Raw genomic sequence first — 19,460 nt, forward strand, 5'->3', positions numbered from 1 at the left:
GGCCCCTGAGAAGTAATCCACAGAGTTTTAGAGATCCACAAGTATAAGTTGAAAACCTGCTATATTTCTTAGCTTTCTTGCTGTTGGACAAGTCCTTTTTTCTGAGTAAGAATAGAATCAGCATTTCTGTCTTCATAAACACAAAACGGCAGCTGCAATTTCAAGCTGATATATATATATATATATATATATGTATATAAAACCTGATGTGCTACAGTTGTGGTGGTGTTATGGTGTCCTCCAACATGCCTCACTTTACAATTCAAACTGAAACTGTGTTGCTGTTTTTTCTACTTACTTTGACCTACCAGAAGTCATTTTTCCATGTAGGCTAAGATAGCCACAAATAAAGTGTCTTCAGTAAGACAAATATGCCTCTAGTTTTTTAAAGAGACAGAGCAGAATGTCATCTTTCTGATTTCTTTGCTACCATTGCATATTTTATCGCAGCAAGAAAACAGATGGGGATGTGATATCACAGATAGATCAAGGAGCTGGTCAACCACGTAGCGTCTGTAGAGAGCATGGCAGATTGTTATCACAGGGGTAAAAATATTACCAAGTACTCAGGAGAACTTGTCAAACAATAAATTGATTGTGTTCCCCCAGGTATATTTCAAAGAGCATAGTGAACATATATAAATTCACATGAATAACAGAACTCAAAGAGTAATGTTGATACCGATTAAATAAGATTTAAGGTTTTAGATAAGGGAAGGGACAAGGAAAGGCAGAGGAAAAGAGAAAGGAGCAGGATAGAAAAGTTTTATTTCTCAGGCTTTCTCAAAGTTTATTTAAATTTCAAGTACGTTTAAAGGGTCTCTCTGCACTGATCAGGCTACAGAAGTCGAATCTTGATCATTGAAGTCTCGTATGTTGTTTAACTCACACATTCAAAAGCAAAGACGCATTTTTGTGATTATCTGGTATCACCTCTACGTGTATTATACTGTTCATAAAACTTTCCTGAAATAAATTTTATCCTAACAGTGACATATTTTTAGAAAGTATCCAGTTCTGATTTAAAAATGCAAGTGATGACATACTGAATACTGTTCTTGGTAAATTGGTCCAATGGTTAATCTTTTCTTTTTATTTTCAAATAAGAATATTTGAGTTCACAGTAAATTAGCACCATAATTTCTGTGTTCTGATTGAAAGATTGCACTTTCAAATAGCTGATAGGCTTCTAACTAGTTATTTGCATATATAGTTTTACATAAAGATTTCAGACATTCCTTTCATCAGCTCATAGAATATATATTAACATTGATTGGACCCTCATTGGAAATCTTAACACTGTGAAGAAGTATCAAAAATTAGGGTTCTGCCCTGTCAATGGAACTCATAATCGGGGGGGGGGGGGATGGGGGTGTGTGTATTTTCCAATGCATATTTTCCCTTCTAGTGAAACTAAACCCATCCTCATCCACGTACATATTCAAAATTCTGAAAAACTGAATGGTATTACTGAAAATACATACTAACATACAACCATTATGCAGCAAAGATGATTTCCAGGTCTAAGTTAGAAAAAGTGTTCTCTGACACATAACAATCAATTGAAATGTATTACCTAAAAGAGGCTTTTGAAAGCTGAATCTGGACTGTATGTAGTTCTAAGTAGCTGCATTATTACACTGCTCATAATATAGCAAAAATTTCTCAAATATATTGGGTAGAGAGATTTTCTGGGCTGTCTTGAGATAATGAGCTCATTTTACCCAAATCTTGAAAGAAAATGGAAAGCAGACTTTTTTAATGGGTCAATTTTGACTTTTAAAGTCTTGCACATTAAAAACGTTGATATTTGTTAACTCTCCACTATAATTTTTTCCAGGTTTGTAGCTGCTGTCTTTAATTGTATCATCCAAGTTAAAAATTATGGCTTATCACATAAAACACTAGTGTATCTTGATGCTTTGTTTCTGATCTTCCTACTGAAAATGAGGATGCTGAAAGACCACAGTGAAGGACAGATACTTGACACAATGCGCTATGGGCTGCTTAATTTTTGCATATTGCACTACTTGAAGTATGTCGTTCTGAAACAGCTGTGCACTCAGTCCTGGTGAAGACAAGAATCTCTCCCTCAGGGCATCACTTTCTTCTGCCAAGTAGGAAAGTCAAGTTATGGCTTTGGTTATGGACTTCTCTGTTCTTTCATGTAGTCCATATCATTTGGGTTTTGGCTGAGTATATTTGGAAGGATCAGTGTGGGTTTGATTTTTATTATTCTGCGTTTTATAATAAGATTTGATTTTACCTATGCTGTCTTTTAGGGACTATTGATTTTATTTATATTTTTTGTTACTCAGAGATGGTGGTTCATAAAAGCATTGTTACTGTGTTAGTAATAGAGCCTTGTTAATTTCCTGTGGAAAGTTTGTATGCAAATTAAAAATACTTCAAACTGGAAGTTCTATTGCCCTAGAACATGACTGAGCAGTGTACTGGTAACTGTGGTTTTTACCTTGTGGAAGGCACATATGCTCAGTTGATGGCAGAATTGCTGATTTTTTCAAAAACTAAAATAATCAAAGGTACCTGCTCTTTTCTGTAGCAAACTCCATCTTTTCTTTTTTTTTTTCCCTGTGTTTTTAAAGAAGGAAAAGAGACAATCAAATCAAACATACTCCAGCTGTCTTTTGTGTCCACCTGTGCCAAATGTCATTCATGAATTCTTAAGGCATACTTCTACTTTCTGATATGTGTCAGCACATATTACATAAAATCCTGTACAATTAGTTTCTGCAGCTGTATTTCTGAGACTAGACTAGCCTCCTCCTTTTGCAGCATATCCAGAAATCAGTATTAAAGGTCACTGCTAGTGAAGTAGCCTTATTCCTTATGCAATTCTTTCAAAGTATGTCTGGGGAGACCTTATAGCAGCCTTCTGGCATCTAAAGGGCCTACAAGAAATCTGGAGAGAAACTTTTTATAAGGATGTGTGGAAATAAGACAAGGGAGAATGGCTTTATGCTGAAAGAGGATAGGTTTAGATTAGATATAAGGAAAAGATTCTTTACTGTGAGAATGATGAGGCACTGTGAGAATGATGAGAACAGGTTGGCCAGAGAAGTTGTGGCTGCCTCACCCCTCGAAGTGTTCAAGGCCAGGTTGGATGGAGCTTTGAGCAACCTGGGCTAGTAGAGAGTAAACATTTGGGACTGGCTGTGTTGTACTTTGAGTAGGGGTCTGACAAGCAGAAGGGAGCTAAAGCCCCTTTTTTCTGGTATTGAAGCCAAAACATTGGCTGCAATAACTGCCTGCAGGGCAAAGGATCGGTTTACGCTTCCCACCTTGATACCAATTCTGCTGCCTGAGTTTAGAGAATTGCTTCTGTGAATCTTGTCTCTGCAGCTGACAGTACTGTAACAAACAGCTGACTTTTTGTATTCTTGTCATTGTCCCACGTCTGACAACCTGCCACACACTGCAGGAGCTGTGACCCACTAACCAGTCACACTTAACATATGGGTCAGGAGAGCTGGAGAGAAACAACCCCGTGCCGTGCTGTGCTGCAGGCAAAGAAAATGGCCAGCAAGGTGCTTTACAAACATTGACTTGCTTCATTGTGTGGGTCTGCCCCAAACCCTGACCCCTTGTGCAAGCATGGGGTAGTCATGGGGAGTGATTCAGTGTCTCACATATAGAAAATACCCAGAATTTTAGATACTTCTCATAACTTTCCTGAGATAACAGACAAGGCAGAATGGAAGATAGCCATTAGCCATGTAAAGGACAGGCAGCTAAAGATTTTGAAAACACACTCAAACTTTTATCATTTCTTTACTGAAACTTTAAAGGCAGAGTCAGTCATCCTCTTCTCGCAGACTCAGAAAATGCTAGAAATTATAATCTCAGCCTGTTTCAGCCTATGGGATACTTGCCGAGAATGTCATAGCAAATCTAAGCATCTTCCTTCTGTAATGGTTGAGGGTAGTCTTTCCAGGATAGGAAAAAAACTGGCTTCATCTGCACTTTTTTTTTTTTTTTTGGTCATTTAAAGAACTTTGATATAGCCTGTGAAAGAGAAACTGTGTTTTGGAAAAAGACTGAGGGTTAGCTTGCTCTGGGCTGCATTGCACCCAGTGAAGTTGTACTAGTACATCTTTGACAATGGAATTAAGTGCTCTAGTGTGAGACACTACATTTGTTTGCAGTCCTCCTGTGTAAGTTTTCTGTAACTCATCAGCACTCTCAAGTGACAGATGCCAGACTGAAACAGCTGCAAGGGACTTCTGTAACTTGCAGTGTCAGTTTGTCCTCTCACAGGAGAAGAAACCAAGAAAATGCAAAGAAGTGAAAACTCCCATTGTTTCAGCCACAAAGAAAGACCAGCCTTTTTGTAGGTTCCAGCAATTTCAATAATGTTAATTAGAGGGATTTGGTATTCTGGGAGGAATGTTAAAAATTCCAACAGTCAAATAGCAATGCTGAAGAAGCACATCAGAGCTTTTTTCCATATATACTTTTAGAATTCCAAAGGATATAGTTACAAGTTCTTATATTTACTGGTTCAATTCTGTAAATTGTTTACTTTGGTTAAATGGATGGGAATCTCCAAAGGTAACTTCTAGGGCAATAGCATTGGTCAGTAGAGTTGGTACTGTTGGTATTTTTAAGCAATTCTACTTCACAGATGCACCACTTTAGAGTTTTATCAGTTAATGAATTACTGTAGCTGTTTCGCATTACTTGCAGCACGATTTGTTGTTCATACACTTAACCTTGAGGTACTATTCTTACAGTAACACAGCCTAATTAAGACAGTTAAGTAGTTGAGCTGTTTCCTAAGTTTTTCCAAGTGACTGAGGTTATGTGAATAGTGGGAACAACTATGCACAAGAAACTTTTCTGTTTCTGAGGTGTTCTTATTAAGTGAGCCATATAGTCTAGCTATACTGAATGGATGGATTTTCATTCTATAAGGGTCTTAGAAAAAAAACCAAACCACAGCTCTAGAGAACATTTGCAATTAAACTGGCCTTATATCAGAACTCTTTCTGGCACTCACCAGGGCACTGTTACGTGTCACATTCAGGTCTTTTGATAGTCACAACTTGATCACTGCAGAAACACAAGCCTAACACATCCCAAGACAGAGCTGTGAGCTGAAAAATTCAGTTTAGGCTATCTGCATGGAAGATACTTGTCCTTATTTTAGAATTTTATTTTATAAAGTTTATGGAACAGCATCAGAAAGTATACATTTTTGAACAATTAATGTGACCAGTCACTTAACTTTATGACGTGAAAACTGAATTGTTTGCAAATATGTTCGTATAACATACAGAATCACAGACTTGTAGAATGGTTTGAGTTGGAAAGAACATTTAAAGGTTAGCTAGTCCAAACTACCTGCAGAGAGCAGGGGCATGTTCAACTAGATCAGGTTGCTCAGAGCACTGTCCAACCTGACAATGTACATCTGTTAACAAATATTTTGCAACAGAACATTTGTTTTCTAATTGTTTAAAAGTACACCTGCAAAGATTCTGACACATTAATTTGCCTTCTATACATGATCATCTATAATCATCCCCCTGTACTCAGCACTGATGGGGCTGTACATAGAATACTGTGGTCAGTTTTGGTCACTACAAGAAAGAAATTGAGGTGCTGGAGTGTGTCCAAAGAAGGGCAACGAAGCTGGTGAAGGGTATGGAGCACAAGTCTTATGAGGAGCAGCTGAGGGAACCACGGTTGTTTAGGCTGGAGAAAAGGAGGCTTAGGGGAGACCTTATCACTCTTTACAGCTACCTGAAGGGAGGATTGAGAGAGGTGGGTGTTGGTTTGATTGGTAACAAGCAATAAGACAAGAGGAAATGGCCTCAAGTTGTGCCAGGGGAGGTTTAGATTGAATATTAGGAAAAATTCCTTTCCTGAAAGGGTTACCAAACATTGGACCAGGCTGCCCAGGGAGGTGGTGGAGTCACCATCCCTAGAGGCATTTAAAAGACACACAGATATGGCACTTAGGAACAGGGTTTAGTGCTGGACTTGGCAGTACTGTGTTAATGGTTGGACTCTATGATCTTACGGATATTTTCCAACCTAAACAATTCTATGATTCTATGGATTTGTAATCTTAAACAGACAGGAAAGAGTGCATAATTATGTAACATGATACTTTTCAAATCTCATGGACCTATGCTAAAATTTTGCGCTTCTGAAATCATTAATATGTGTGTGGCAGAAAGCTACAGGAGCAGATGAATACTTTGCTAATGTTGCAGTTACTCTTTTTGTATATCAAATGAGTTTGGTACAAAAATCCTTATTGAGCAGCTCTTTCAGAAGACTTGATTTGTCTGATTCTTGAGCAGAGATATATTACAGATGTCTAGAAAGGAATACTTTTCTTGCCCTGAATAGTTTATATTCTCCTGTATCTTCCTTATGGGAGTTCCTAGTCCTTTTAGTCACCTTACCCCTTATCCGTTACTAAAATATGCTATTAATATTAGGATGTGCTGGTCAGCAAAGTGAGGAGCACTATCCTCTGCTTCATGAATATCACATATACATTAATGTTCACAGCACTGTTGACCACATAATTCATTCAGATTATTAGCCAATGCAAATTCAAGAGAAATGTCTGAGATGAAAATAAATGTGCTCTTTAATTTTAACCATATTGCTTAAAATTTGCTTATCTTGCTCACATTTCTAACTGAGTAGGTATAGTTTAAAGGGCAACTGAAATTTTCTGTATGTGGCAATTACCATTCAGTATTAATGAAGGATGTCAAACTAAAGTCCTAACCAAGGAACTAGCAATCCAGAAGGAATATAAATTCTTCCCTCAAAACATGTCTTGCATTCTTTCACTATGCATTGATGCATTTATACTTGTACAGTTTAACATTTGCCTTTAACAAAATAAAAAATCACATTTGACTACATACGGAATTGTAACTGGAAACAGCTAAATTATTATAACACATGCCTGAACAGGTGGGTAGTATTAAAGCCTGAAGTGTTACTCTTTCAGTAGCACAGCTCTTTGAAAAAAACCTTTTAGGCACATCAGACCAGTTTTTATCAGTTCTTGTGGTTTATTTTTAGAGTAGCATTTGTTGCTTTGTATTTTCTCGCAGGCAGATATTTTTATTTTTTTGAACAAGACATTCTGCCCCTTACTTTCATCCAGCCACAATGGCTGCCGCGTTATGAAACACTTACATGGACAGAACTCATCAGAAGGAAGGTTTGGTTCTCTGTGATGTGAAATGGCACTTTCATACCCACTAGCCTGCACCTGGTCTTTTACTGCCTCACCAAGTTGTACCAGTCCATTATGTTAGGAAAAGTTCTGTCTTGGCCTTCCCCTCTGCATGAATTTGAATGCTCAAATTAGGCCAGAGCTTAAAATAATTCAATCTATGAAGGTGGGGGTTTTTTTAAAAGATTTAAAGTTTCACAACTCGCTATCTTTTATTTACTCTTTCAAAATGCTGGAATCGTAGTAGAAAAAAAATATTTGTCTGAATGGCAAGCAGAAATCATTACTCAGGCAGATAAACCTATAAAGCATTAAAATTTACCTTAACTCAAAATAGAGGGCTTGGTTGTGGCAAACGCTGCCTATTTTACTAACAGACATGTAACAGAGAAATGGTCCAAATGAGCTTAATAAATCTCTTTCTTAAACTCACAAAAGACCACATCCTCACTTCCATAATTCTATTAGAGTCTGCTCCTTTGGAGGAGATAAAAGTAAGAGATAACCTCTCCATTCAGAATTATAAAATAGCAATTATTCAGCTGGTGATTGGAATATTTACAGTAGAAGGACTTAATTATGGAACAAAATTAACTCAATCTTACCTATTCTGAGAATAATGCAAAAATAAGCCTTTTTTTTTCAAAATTTTTTTTGGAATACCTAAAATAAATAATTTGCTTCACTTTTTCTCCTGAGGAAAAGGTGGTGACATATGACAGCAGCGTTCTTGGTCAGATGGCAATCCAAGGATAATAAGAAGACAGCAACTGCAGAAAACGATAATTTATTTTAATAAACTGCCTGATACAGTTTAAAAACAGACAGGCTTTCAGACGCACTGGCCCTTTTCAGCAACAGCAGGTTCCCCTCTGTGGCTCAAAATTGCTAGCTTAATATCTAGATAGAGTGACAGAAATGCACAGTAGTGTATGGAATCTATATTAATTACATACTGAAAACTCCTCTTGTGATAAAGACAAAACATATTGTTGCAATCTCTCTTTTAACCAAGTGATAAATAGGAATAAGTACTTGTACCCACAGACCTACAGAGAGGTATGCTGCTGTGTGTTAAAGTATTTCTCTGCAGGTGTTTGGTTAGATGAGTTTATCTGTATTGAGGCACTCCTCAAAAAAAAAACCAAAACAACAAACCCACAAACTGAAAAGAAAAACCTCACCTATTTTATCAGTCCTGTCTCTGATTTCATGACATTATGAGTGCTACTAAGCCATGCTGATATTACTGCATGGAAGAAAAAAGGCATGAACAGGTGGTGATATTAACAGGCTTCTTATGGTTCTGAAAAATGAGATAGAAATGTTTCATGTCATGAAAGTCAACATCAATCATCATCTATCTTGTGTAGATATGGAAGTCAGCCAATGTGGTTCTTGCTGAGGAGGCGTGAGATATTTCTTTAGCATCAGAGCTGTTGCTCTGGACACAAGTCATAATTTGTCTAATATAGATGAATGAGAAGAATATTCCTAATACATCCTTTTTTTTTTTTTTTTTTTTTTTTTTTAATAAACTGAAAGCTCCCCCTTCTGGCACATTCCCTGAATTGAATACAAGGTTCCTGATGTCTGCTTTTAGCAACAGGAGACATTTCCTCTTTTGCTCTGTTTTTAAGATCCTTTTCACAACGATTCTTTAAGATTCTTGTAGGAATATATTTATAGTTTACCAAGGATTTCAGATTTCCCCGTCAAGTGCTGGGGCTTGATGTGAGCTCATTCCTCAGAAGGGGTTTGTCCTAAGGCTTTACCTGTAATTCTAATGTTAATTTTCCAGGCAAAGGCTTACTTGCTTCCCACTTAGCTCTGTATTATACAGAGTAAGGAAAACAAATTTCTCAGAAAGTTTGTGTTAGCATTTTTTTTTCCTTCATAGAATCATAGTATCATAGAATAGTTAGGGCTGGGAAGGACCTTAAGATCATCTAGTTCCAACACCCCTGCCATGGGCAGGGACACTTCATACTAAACCATGTCACCCAAGGCTTCATCCAAGCTGGCCTTGAACACCACCAGGGATGGAGCATTCACAACTTCCATGGGCAAACCCAGTCCAGTGCCTCACCACCCTAACAGGAAAGAATTTCTTCCTTAAATCCAATCTAAACTTCCTCTGTTTAAGTTTTAACCCATTACCCCTTGTCCTGTCACTACAGTCCCTAATGAAGAGTCCCTCCCCAGCATCCCTATAGGCCCACTTCAGATACTGGAAGGCTGCGATGAGGTCTCCACGCAGCCTTCTCTTCTCCAGGCTGAGCAGCTCCAACTTCCTCAGCCTGTCTTCATACGGGAGGTGCTCCAGTCCCCTGATCATCCTTGTGGCCCTTCTCTGGACTTGTTCCAACAGTTCCATGTCCTTTTTATGTTGAGGACACCAGAACTGCACACAATACTCCAGGTGAGGTCTCACAAGAGCAGAGTAGAGGGGCAGGATCACCTCCTTTGACCTGCTGGTCACACTCCTTTTGATGCAGCCCAGGATACGGTTGGCTTTCTGGGCTGCAAGCGCACACTGAAGCTGGCTCATGTTCATTTTCTCATTGACCAACACCCCCAAGTCCTTCTCCACAGGGCTGCTCTGAATCTCTTCTCTGCCCAACCTGTAGCTGTGCCTGGGATTGCTCTGACCCAGGTGTAGGACCTTGCACTTGGCATGGTTAAACCTCATGAGGTTGGCATCAGCCCACCTCACAAGAGTGTCAAGGTCCCTCTGGATGGCATTCCTTCCCTCCAGCATATCAACCGAACCACACAGCTTGGTGTCATCGGCAAACTTGCTGAGGGCGCACTCAATCCCACTGTCCATGTCAGTGACAAAGATGTTGAACAAGACCAGTCCCAACACCGGCCCCAACACCGATCCCTGAGGGACACCACTCATTACTGGTCTCCAGCCAGACATTGACCACAACTCTCTGTGTGCAGCCATCCAGCCAGTTCTTTATCCACTGAGTGGTCCATCCATCAAATTGATGTCTCTCCAATTTAGAGACAAGGATGTCATGTGGGACAGTGTCAAATGCTTTGCACAAGTCCAGGTAGATGACATCAACTGCTCTACCCCTGTCCATCAGTTCTGTAGCCCCATCACAGAAAGTGACCAAATTGGTCAGGCAGGATTTCCCCTTAGTGAAGCCATGCTGGCTGTCACCAAGCACCTTGTTGTTTTTCATGTGCCTTCTCATGCCTTCCAGGAGAATCTGCTCCAAGATTTTGGCAGGCACCGAGGTGAGACTGACTGGTCTGTAGTTCCCTGGGTCATCCATTTTCTCCTTCTTGAAAATGGAGGTTATATTTCCCTTTCTCCAGTAGTGGGAAAACTTCACCTGACTGCCATGATTTCTCAAATACGATGGACAGTGGCTCAGCAACTTCATTCGCCGGCTCTTTCAGGACCCAGAGATGGATTTCATCAGGTCCCATGGACTTGTGTACGTTCAGGTTTTTAAGATGGTCTCAGACCAGATCCTGTCCTACAGTGGGCCAAAGGTCTTCATTCTCACAGTCCCTGCATCTGCCTTCCAAGTCTTGGGTGGTGCGTTCAGAGCCTTTGCCTGTGAGGACCAAGGCAAAGAAGTCATTCAGAACCTCAGCCTTCTCCAAATCCAGGGTAGCCAGTTCTCCCAATAGCGATCACTATGTCTCAACTATACCCTAACATCTCTTTTCCTAATAAACCCCTTAGAGTCACTTTGAGAAACCTACAGGATCTTTCTGAACCAACACTGTAGCTCTGCAGAGAGCAGATCCTGCACAAGCTCAAGGAGTCTGCAAGCCAGGGAAAGGGGAAAAAACAAAGCAAGTCTAGGGCAAAGTTTTGGTAACTGCTGTACTGCTTTCATCTCATTTCTGCCTGTGTTTCCAGGACCACCAGTGTCAATCATTCTTCTAATCCCTTAAATAAGTGCAGTCACTTATGTGCTTATTACGATGAACTGATTTGTCACTGATTTTTCACAGTCATATACTTACGCAAACAAAGGGAAAGACTTTCCCAGCATGGGCAGCCACAGGATCATATAAATTCCTACATATTTCATACATATTCCTACGTATTTCATATAAATTCCTACACTTTAATTTTGTTACAGTCACTGGTACCATACCTTAACTTCAAGCAGACTGATGAAGACAGTGAGAATGGTTAGGAATCTTTCATTAATTTGTGATTAAAAGACGTATCTCTCTGTGTCCTTAAAACTATTTATGGGAAACAGCATTTTGCTGGAGTGTGAACACAGAAACCAATGCTTCTGTGTGGGAAGAATTAAACTGGGACCATCCTTTCACACAGGCATGCACACCAGTCACTGGCTACACAGAAGAAAATGAAGTAGAGTGAAGCAGAGTAAAATAACATTATATTAAGCCCAATTCAGTGATGAGCTCTAATAATAAAATGAGACTCAATTAATTATATTTTTTATTTCCTTTCTGGGTTTTCCATGAATATAAAAGTGGTATTTTCTTCTGTGGTAGTGATGCTACTTTGCTTTTTTTATGCAGTTAAGTAGTAAATGTGGCTTGTTTTAGTTGTAGAATAGCAGTTATTTTAAAGTCCGGTATCAGACTAACATTTTTTATGGCTACAGTGAATGAACTATGCCCATTAGACTTGATCCATTAGGTCTGGAAGTGGGAGAATTGCTGGCCTGGCACCTTATGCCACTTTTCTGTTCCCTCTCCATGGTAACAAAACTCAGGATTGACCTACACAAACAAAGCTGCTTGCCCTAAACAGAGCACAGCTCAACTATGAAGGCAGCAAGGCCAGTTAGCTTTCACTGCAGTTTACAGTGAAGGTCTGCTAGTGTAAATGTCTATACATACAACAGAATACCAAATGTAAGCTTGCCATTAGAAGTCAAATCAACATATTAATAAAATAGCAAATTACATGTTCATTATATGCATGAATATAGGCACACAGATGCACCAAATCTGTATTCTTGTTAAATCCTCACTTTATATATGAATATGCACGTGTCTGTCTTTAGAAATGTCTCAGAAGCTGCTTTTATTATCATAACAAAACAGTAGGACTCCTCTGAGAGCCATTTGTCTGAAAAACTACTGTAAACTTCTTTTGAGGAGGCTGGCTGCACTCAAGAGAGTTAAATCAGTAGAACTTTGATGAGACTAGAAGACCCACTAGTATCTAATTAATGTGGAAATAATTATTGTAATGGTTGCATTTCTCTACAAAGAATGTTCTGAAAAACAGTTGCACTGTCGATTTAGTGAGCATTAAATCGTTTTGATACACGTATGGAGGTGCTGGGCTATTTCATAATGCTGGTGTCGTTTAAACATTTGTTTATTAAGCTGAGAAAATTGGAAATGTCAACAAGTGCGATCCAAAAGCAAGAAAGCAAAGCAATGTCTTTTATCAACAGAGATTTTCTTCAAAGGTTTTATTGTCCACCTTTTAGAGTCAGTAGGCTCTAATGACAAAAGTAACAGCAATACTACAAGGGTACTGCTGGAAGTATAAAATAGTCGTTCCCGCGCATGACAAGTTCCGCCGTTTTTTTTTTTCAATATGAATAAAACAGACTGATTCTTCCACTCTCTGGATTACCCCTGAGCTCTTATCTTTTGAAGTTGAGAGTCATATAAACAGCTTAAATTGTCTTTATCCATTTAATGTAGATTCAATTAACTCAGGTTAATGACTATGAGACAGAGCTCAGGGAGGTGAGAGCTGCTCACATTCAACCCAGCTTATCTGGTGACATAAGCTGCATTTTGGGGGAAGAAAAAAGGAAAAGAGTGTGTTGCTGGGACATACCCTAACACAGTTTACAGAGAAGCTTTCCCTCTCAGGCAAGCACAAAGCTCATGGCTGCTTCTAAGTATGAAAGTGCAATACAGAGTTGACCAAATCACTTGCAAAATGACGCACCATATCTATTTGCTAAACCTTTACTCTTAAACTTGGTACAATCAGAATGAATTCTTTGGGAGTAATACATTGTGACCTGTTAAGACTTAGAGGAGTATTTTGCCTGGGGTGTATCTTCATCTTTCTTACATTCATATATATGTGATGGCCAGAAGTGTGAATACCAAATAATTTGTTTCAGGAAGAGTGAAAAATTGCAAATTATTGTCCAATGAATGTGGAAAATGATATATTATATGGAAATTATATGGAAAATACATATTTAATGGCATATGTATTTGAAATCTTACTTAGAAGATTGCAACAGGATTACTCAGAAGTGCACTTGCTAACCTTTTCCTTTTTCATTTATGTTCACAGGATTTTTGAGCACTGGGGACCAAGCAGCAAAAGGAAATTATGGCCTCCTTGATCTAATACAAGCTTTGAGATGGACTAGTGAAAATATTGGGTTCTTTGGTGGTGACCCATTAAGAATAACTGTTTTTGGATCTGGTGCAGGCGGTTCATGCGTCAATCTGTTGACATTATCCCATTATTCTGAAGGTAACCGTTGGAGCAATTCAACCAAAGGTATTATGCAGGTTGCAAATTTTGACAATTTTGGTGTCTGCATGCCATCACCATTAGTATTATGTGATGTTCTGTATATTCTCTATGTTCCTATGAACTACTGAGTTCAGCTCAATATTAAGCAAACTTTTTAAAGGCTGTACAAACTGTCTTCTCCCTCAGCTCTTCTATGCATGTTTAAATTTTGGGTCACATTCTTCTTTTTCCTATGGAGCTTTGTGGAAACTCTTTTATAGCGGACTCCTGAACAGCATTTTCTTGGTGCATCATTTTGGTCTCGTTTCTTTCCTATGTAAGGGTGTCCTTTTAGGAAAAGCAGTCAGTCATTATCACTGTAGATGAGGTAATCTATATTCTGACAGTCATGAAAGGCATGTTTAGTTTGTCATGAGGAGCAGAATTTAAAGAAAATTAAAATGACACAGCTTCTTTTCTCAGGCTAACAGCTAAAATGCTTAAAACTATTATTTTGTGTGAAGGAAACAAATACCTAGTTCGGAAATCTTTTGTCTGAAACTGCATGAACTTCACTTGCTGTCATCTAATAAAAGAATGGTTGAATGTTTTGCATGCATGATCCAAAATTGTCAAAGCATCCAAGTTGCAAATGGATTTTTTTCTATATGTTTTTTTCCCTATTCCATAACTAACAGCTTTTCTCTCTAGTTGAGGCAGACAGCAGGGAATTAAAAACATGCTGTTTGAGGCATCCAATTTTTTCCCTATGATTTTTGCACCACAGTTCCACAGAGTTTCTCTCATTTGCATGGCTATTGCTTATTGATCATATTACAATTGTCTCAATGTTTTCATACATTTTTATCTGTATTGTTTAGTTTTACCAGGACATCACACTGTGCCCTGTGCATGCAATCCTCCACTAATTGATATTTCTGTATCTCCATGGGGGACTAATTGATCAGTTGTAAAAAAATAATTCTACTGACGTTAAAAGAGCTTCATTTACCCAAAGTCATGATGCAGACCCCACTGCGGTCAATAGAAGTGATAGACTCTTTAGATCAGGCCTTTATACTATCTTAAATTATAGAAAAATACAGCTTTTACAAGAAAAATCTAGTGGAAAATAGATTCTGGTTTAAATTTTAGACTATTTCCACAATTTGATTTTTAATGTAATCTGTTTCCCATAACTACCTGCCCTTAAATAGGACATATTTATAAACTGGCCTGTAAGAACAAGATGTAAGCGTTACCTGATTATACTGTAATCTGAGGGTCACACTGCACCATCTTTTTTCATCAGAACTCACAAAAATAACTTTTGTCATAGAGTATTTAGCTTAAGGTTGAGTGAGGAGGCCTGATTTATTCTCCCCTGATTCTCACTTGATCTTAATCTCGATCTTCTTGATGTAACAGGACATTAATGTGAATTTACAATATCTGGATAGTCTTATGTTGCCTCTTATCAGCAAATTTTCCCCTGTCATGTTCTAACACATGGCCAAATTCTGCCAGGAGCAGAATTGGTTTGGGAAAATGCAGTGATCTTTCAACATAGCAGATCAAAAGATTCAGGAGAAGACTGGAGAGGACTTAAGAATGTATACTTAAAATCCAATTGTGAAAGTAAAGTTCTGAGGTTTTCTTCTATAAGAAAGCAAAACCATGCTTTACTGAAATTTGTATTAAACAGAACAATGTGCCACACCCCATGTATGTTATGTTGCATTTCGGGATGGTTAGACCTGCCATTGAAAAAAAGATACTGAAATCAAAATTGGTCAACTTCAAAAAAGAAATGTTATTTCAAGTTTTCAAACCTTTTCAAATATCTTAGCATTTAAAAAAAAAAAACTTTTGTTTCATGTTTTAACCAATTTCTTTATAAGCTGTAAATTCAGATGCTCTCTTTGCTTCCTTACTTCCTTTTGAAAGAATCTCTTGGTAGTTGAGAGGAAGCATTCAGCCTATTTCAAGATAGTGCTGTTCATAGTGCCCATCTGCAAGTGGGCAGAAAAGCACCCATCTTCAGAAAGTGCTCTGAAAATGTGGATGAATATATGCAAATTATTATTACTTACTTTGGTGAGGCTTTGAATAGAAGTCAAAAGCAATATGGGCCATTGAACATTTAAATCTTCCCGTCAGTCTGAAGCCCATAAGCTATAATAATCATACACATTTTCAGATAAAAATGTAGTTCTCCATCCTGTGTGGCACCAATTTCTGCCAAGAATTATGTGACAGAAATAAAATAATTTTTCATACTATTGCTCATTTTTCACCAAATGGTTTGAGAGGAGGAATATTTCCATAAGAAGTCTTAAGCAGATGGAGGGATGTTGAGTTTCATTTCCTATGATAACTTTAGGGCCAGAGGACTTGACCATTTTTACTTATTCCAGCGTTTAACGTTTATGTAGCACTTTGTAAGTCATAGTGTTTATATCAGCATTTTCTTAATATGTAGCTTACACTTTCCGTCCTTGTTCAGAGATATTTAATAAAGCAATAAAAATAGATTTACACAATATGCAAAAAAGAAACTTATGAAGTATCGTGAAATACATCTTTGTGAAAATTTGGTTTTGTCATTTAGTTACGTTTATTACAAAGCCTGGATCCTCTGCATAATTCCACTGACTTTGAGCTGATTTATACTAGCTCAGTATCTGACCTTATAAACATGCAAATATATTTTTACCTGCTTTATAGCTCAAGTTCTTTCTTATTTTTTTTTACCCATAGCTTGCAAGGAAATAATATCTTGGATATGACTTCTCATAAATTTAAGGAGAGGCTTGGGATTACATATTTCAATATATTTCAGTACACCTATCTGATTTTAAGACTTTTGGATTTGGACCTAATACAGTCTATAATGATTTTAAAAATCCTCAGAAGCTTGTACAATGTTTTTTGCCAGCAACTGATTCTAACTAACTTCTGAGGTGTGGTGCTGCAAAGGCATGTCTCTGACTTCATTTAGAGGCTACGGAAGTTTTTTATCAATACTAATAAGTTACGTATCAAAGTAAATGCTATCATCTTTTGCATTACTGGAATAAAAGTCTGAGGTAAGGTGAGCGCCTTAATGCCAGTTCCTTTAGTGAGAGCATCCAGCTATTTATTCATTAAGCATTGGACTGAAGATACATTCTTAGCAAGATTTAGTGAGGCCAGATGTCATTTCCAGTCCCTAAGCAACTACACCAAAGTCAGTGGAATTACTCCAGGTGCCTATCAGCATAAGTAAAACCAAATTTTGACCCGTGTATCTTAAATCAGCATAACTTACCTATGCGATAGACCATTTTGTATTACCCACAGTGAGATACAGGAGATAAGGTTCAGTATAAAATATTTTACAGTAATTAGTGCAAAAGATGTGCTACTGAAATGAACTGCATGCGGTTCTATACAAAAGCAAAAAAAAAATGAGAAAGATGACAATTACCTGAATATGGTCTGATTTTCTGACATTAGAGAGCATTCTTTTGTGCAAGGTTCAGATTAAATATCTCTTTAAGAACTGGAATTACTCTCCCCAAAGGGAGCAGGAAAAGGCAAAGCCCCAACACAAAGGGAGCATAAGAAGTGCCAGGACAAGGGTGGAGTTTTGATTGCATTAATGTTTAAAGCAAAAAACTCAGATTGATTCACTGACTAAAGGGAGTGAGGCCTTCATCCATGATATGCTCAAAAATGCTTACAGCAGGGAGAGGGAAATGTCAATTTAAACATATTTTGTTATTTCTGTGAGTAGAATTCTTGGTCCAGAGTGCTAGTTAAATCAGCATAAATTCAAATTAATTGCACTGAAGTCTGGGATTTGCTGCAAGTTTATAGGCAGTGCCAGATCTTTCTCTCTCTCCCCTAAATGAATATCTGAACATATGTTTAAATCTCTGAATTACAAGGCTAAGTAGCATAAAATATATAATATCCCTTTTTATGTAAGTGTGATGACTGTAAACCTTTACGAAAAAAAACTTTATGAGAAAGCATCTTGACTTAGACGCTTATAAATTTAATAGCTGCCTAGTACCTTCTTATCTGTTACTCCAGAATATAAACTTTTGCTATGATATACAATTCAAAAGCACTGTACCTCTCAAACCAAGTTTAATCCCAACCAAATCATAAAAAAAACAAACAGTAATTGGCTTTATTTGGCACCCAGTTGTATGCACACATATTGCTGCTGGTTGGACAATACCCAGAAATTCAGTCCATTTCAGAAACATGTTGGCTTTTCCTCCAACCTATAAATTGCTTTAACTTTTGCAATTTCTTTCAAGCTAATAGTGTTATCCTGCGTAAGGTAATGCCACTTCTTTTTCTTCTTGAGTTTCTTTTGAATATCTGTTCCTCAGCTGGACTACATTGAGGTAGAATAATTTGCTTCAATTTCTACACATACTGCATTTATTTTGTATATATTACCTGTAGGTACAATGACAGTCAGATCTCACCATCTTGTGTATTTAAGGTCTATTAACTATATCTTCTGGTAAAGTTCTCTATTGTTTCAAAGAACTCCTTTGAATCTTTCAAGTATGTAGCTGTTTCAAGGTCACTTCAGTAGTTTTCAAATATTTCTCCCCACAGGTCTCTTTCAGAGAGCAATAGCTCAAAGTGGAACAGCTCTCTCCAGCTGGGCAGTTAGTTTTCAGCCTGCAAAATATGCCAGGATGTTGGCTACAAAAGTTGGTTGCAACATGTCAGACACTGTAGAATTGGTAGAATGTCTACAGAAGAAGCCTTACAGAGAACTTGTCGACCAGGACATTCAACCAGCAAGATACCATATAGCCTTTGGACCAGTAATTGATGGCGATGTGATACCAGATGATCCTCAGATATTGATGGAACAAGGAGAGTTCCTCAATTATGACATCATGTTGGGAGTTAACCAAGGAGAAGGGTTAAAATTTGTTGAAAATATTGTGGATAGTGAAGATGGCATATCGGCTAGTGATTTTGACTTTGCTGTTTCTAATTTTGTCGATAACTTATATGGATACCCTGAAGGCAAAGATATATTGAGGGAAACTATTAAATTTATGTACACAGACTGGGCAGATCGACACAATCCAGAGACCAGAAGGAAAACGCTGCTGGCTTTGTTTACTGATCACCAGTGGGTTGCACCAGCAGTGGCTACAGCAGATCTTCACTCAAATTTTGGATCGCCTACGTATTTCTATGCCTTCTACCATCATTGCCAGACAGATCAGGTACCTGCATGGGCAGATGCAGCCCATGGAGATGAGGTTCCTTACGTACTAGGAATCCCCATGATTGGTCCTACTGAATTATTTCCTTGTAATTTCTCCAAAAATGATGTCATGCTAAGTGCAGTGGTGATGACATATTGGACAAACTTTGCAAAAACTGGGTGAGTACCAAATAACGAATAGTCTTGTATACTCAGGATGTAAAGATGCAGTGCTTTCACTTGGTTACCTCCCTTGGGAATGCCTCTGTACTTGCAGAATGAATAAGAGACTAAGAATTGGGTGGGATAATTATGTTTATTGTAATGTCACTCAGCTCACTTACACATTCTAGCAAAATGAGGGAAAAATAACTTTGAGAACATTCTCTGTGTTAAAAAAAAAATACTTTGAACACAAAAAATAGTTAAGGTACCCCCAGAACAGTCCAAAACTAAGCATTTAATGTGTATAATTAAAAATGGTTACATTAGTAACTTTTACCCCTGCACTGATAATATTTTCATTCCATGAGACAGAA

At 37.9% G+C, this 19,460-nt stretch overlaps 1 protein-coding gene across 9 annotated transcripts in view; it reads left to right on the top strand.

Moving 5' to 3' along the window:
• The window catches only part of NLGN1 (neuroligin 1), a 479,997-nt gene that overhangs the window by 456,256 nt on the left and 4,281 nt on the right, over positions 1 to 19,460 (top strand). For 6 of the 9 annotated variants that reach the window (XM_062603181.1, XM_062603180.1, XM_062603179.1 and 3 more), the window contains 2 exons: positions 13,521 to 13,733; positions 18,312 to 19,101. In XM_062603181.1, coding sequence (XP_062459165.1) covers positions 13,521 to 13,733; positions 18,312 to 19,101 — 1,003 coding nt within the window. The remainder of the gene's footprint in view (positions 1 to 13,520; positions 13,734 to 18,311; positions 19,102 to 19,460) is intronic. The other 3 variants (XM_062603182.1, XM_062603185.1, XM_062603187.1) reach the window with 1 other exon arrangement.

Source organism: Pezoporus occidentalis, unplaced genomic scaffold (genome assembly GCF_034315485.1).
Source record: "Pezoporus occidentalis ecotype Australia unplaced genomic scaffold, CSIRO_AGI_Poc_V1 ctg8, whole genome shotgun sequence".
Classification (NCBI taxonomy): domain Eukaryota; kingdom Metazoa; phylum Chordata; class Aves; order Psittaciformes; family Psittacidae; genus Pezoporus; species Pezoporus occidentalis.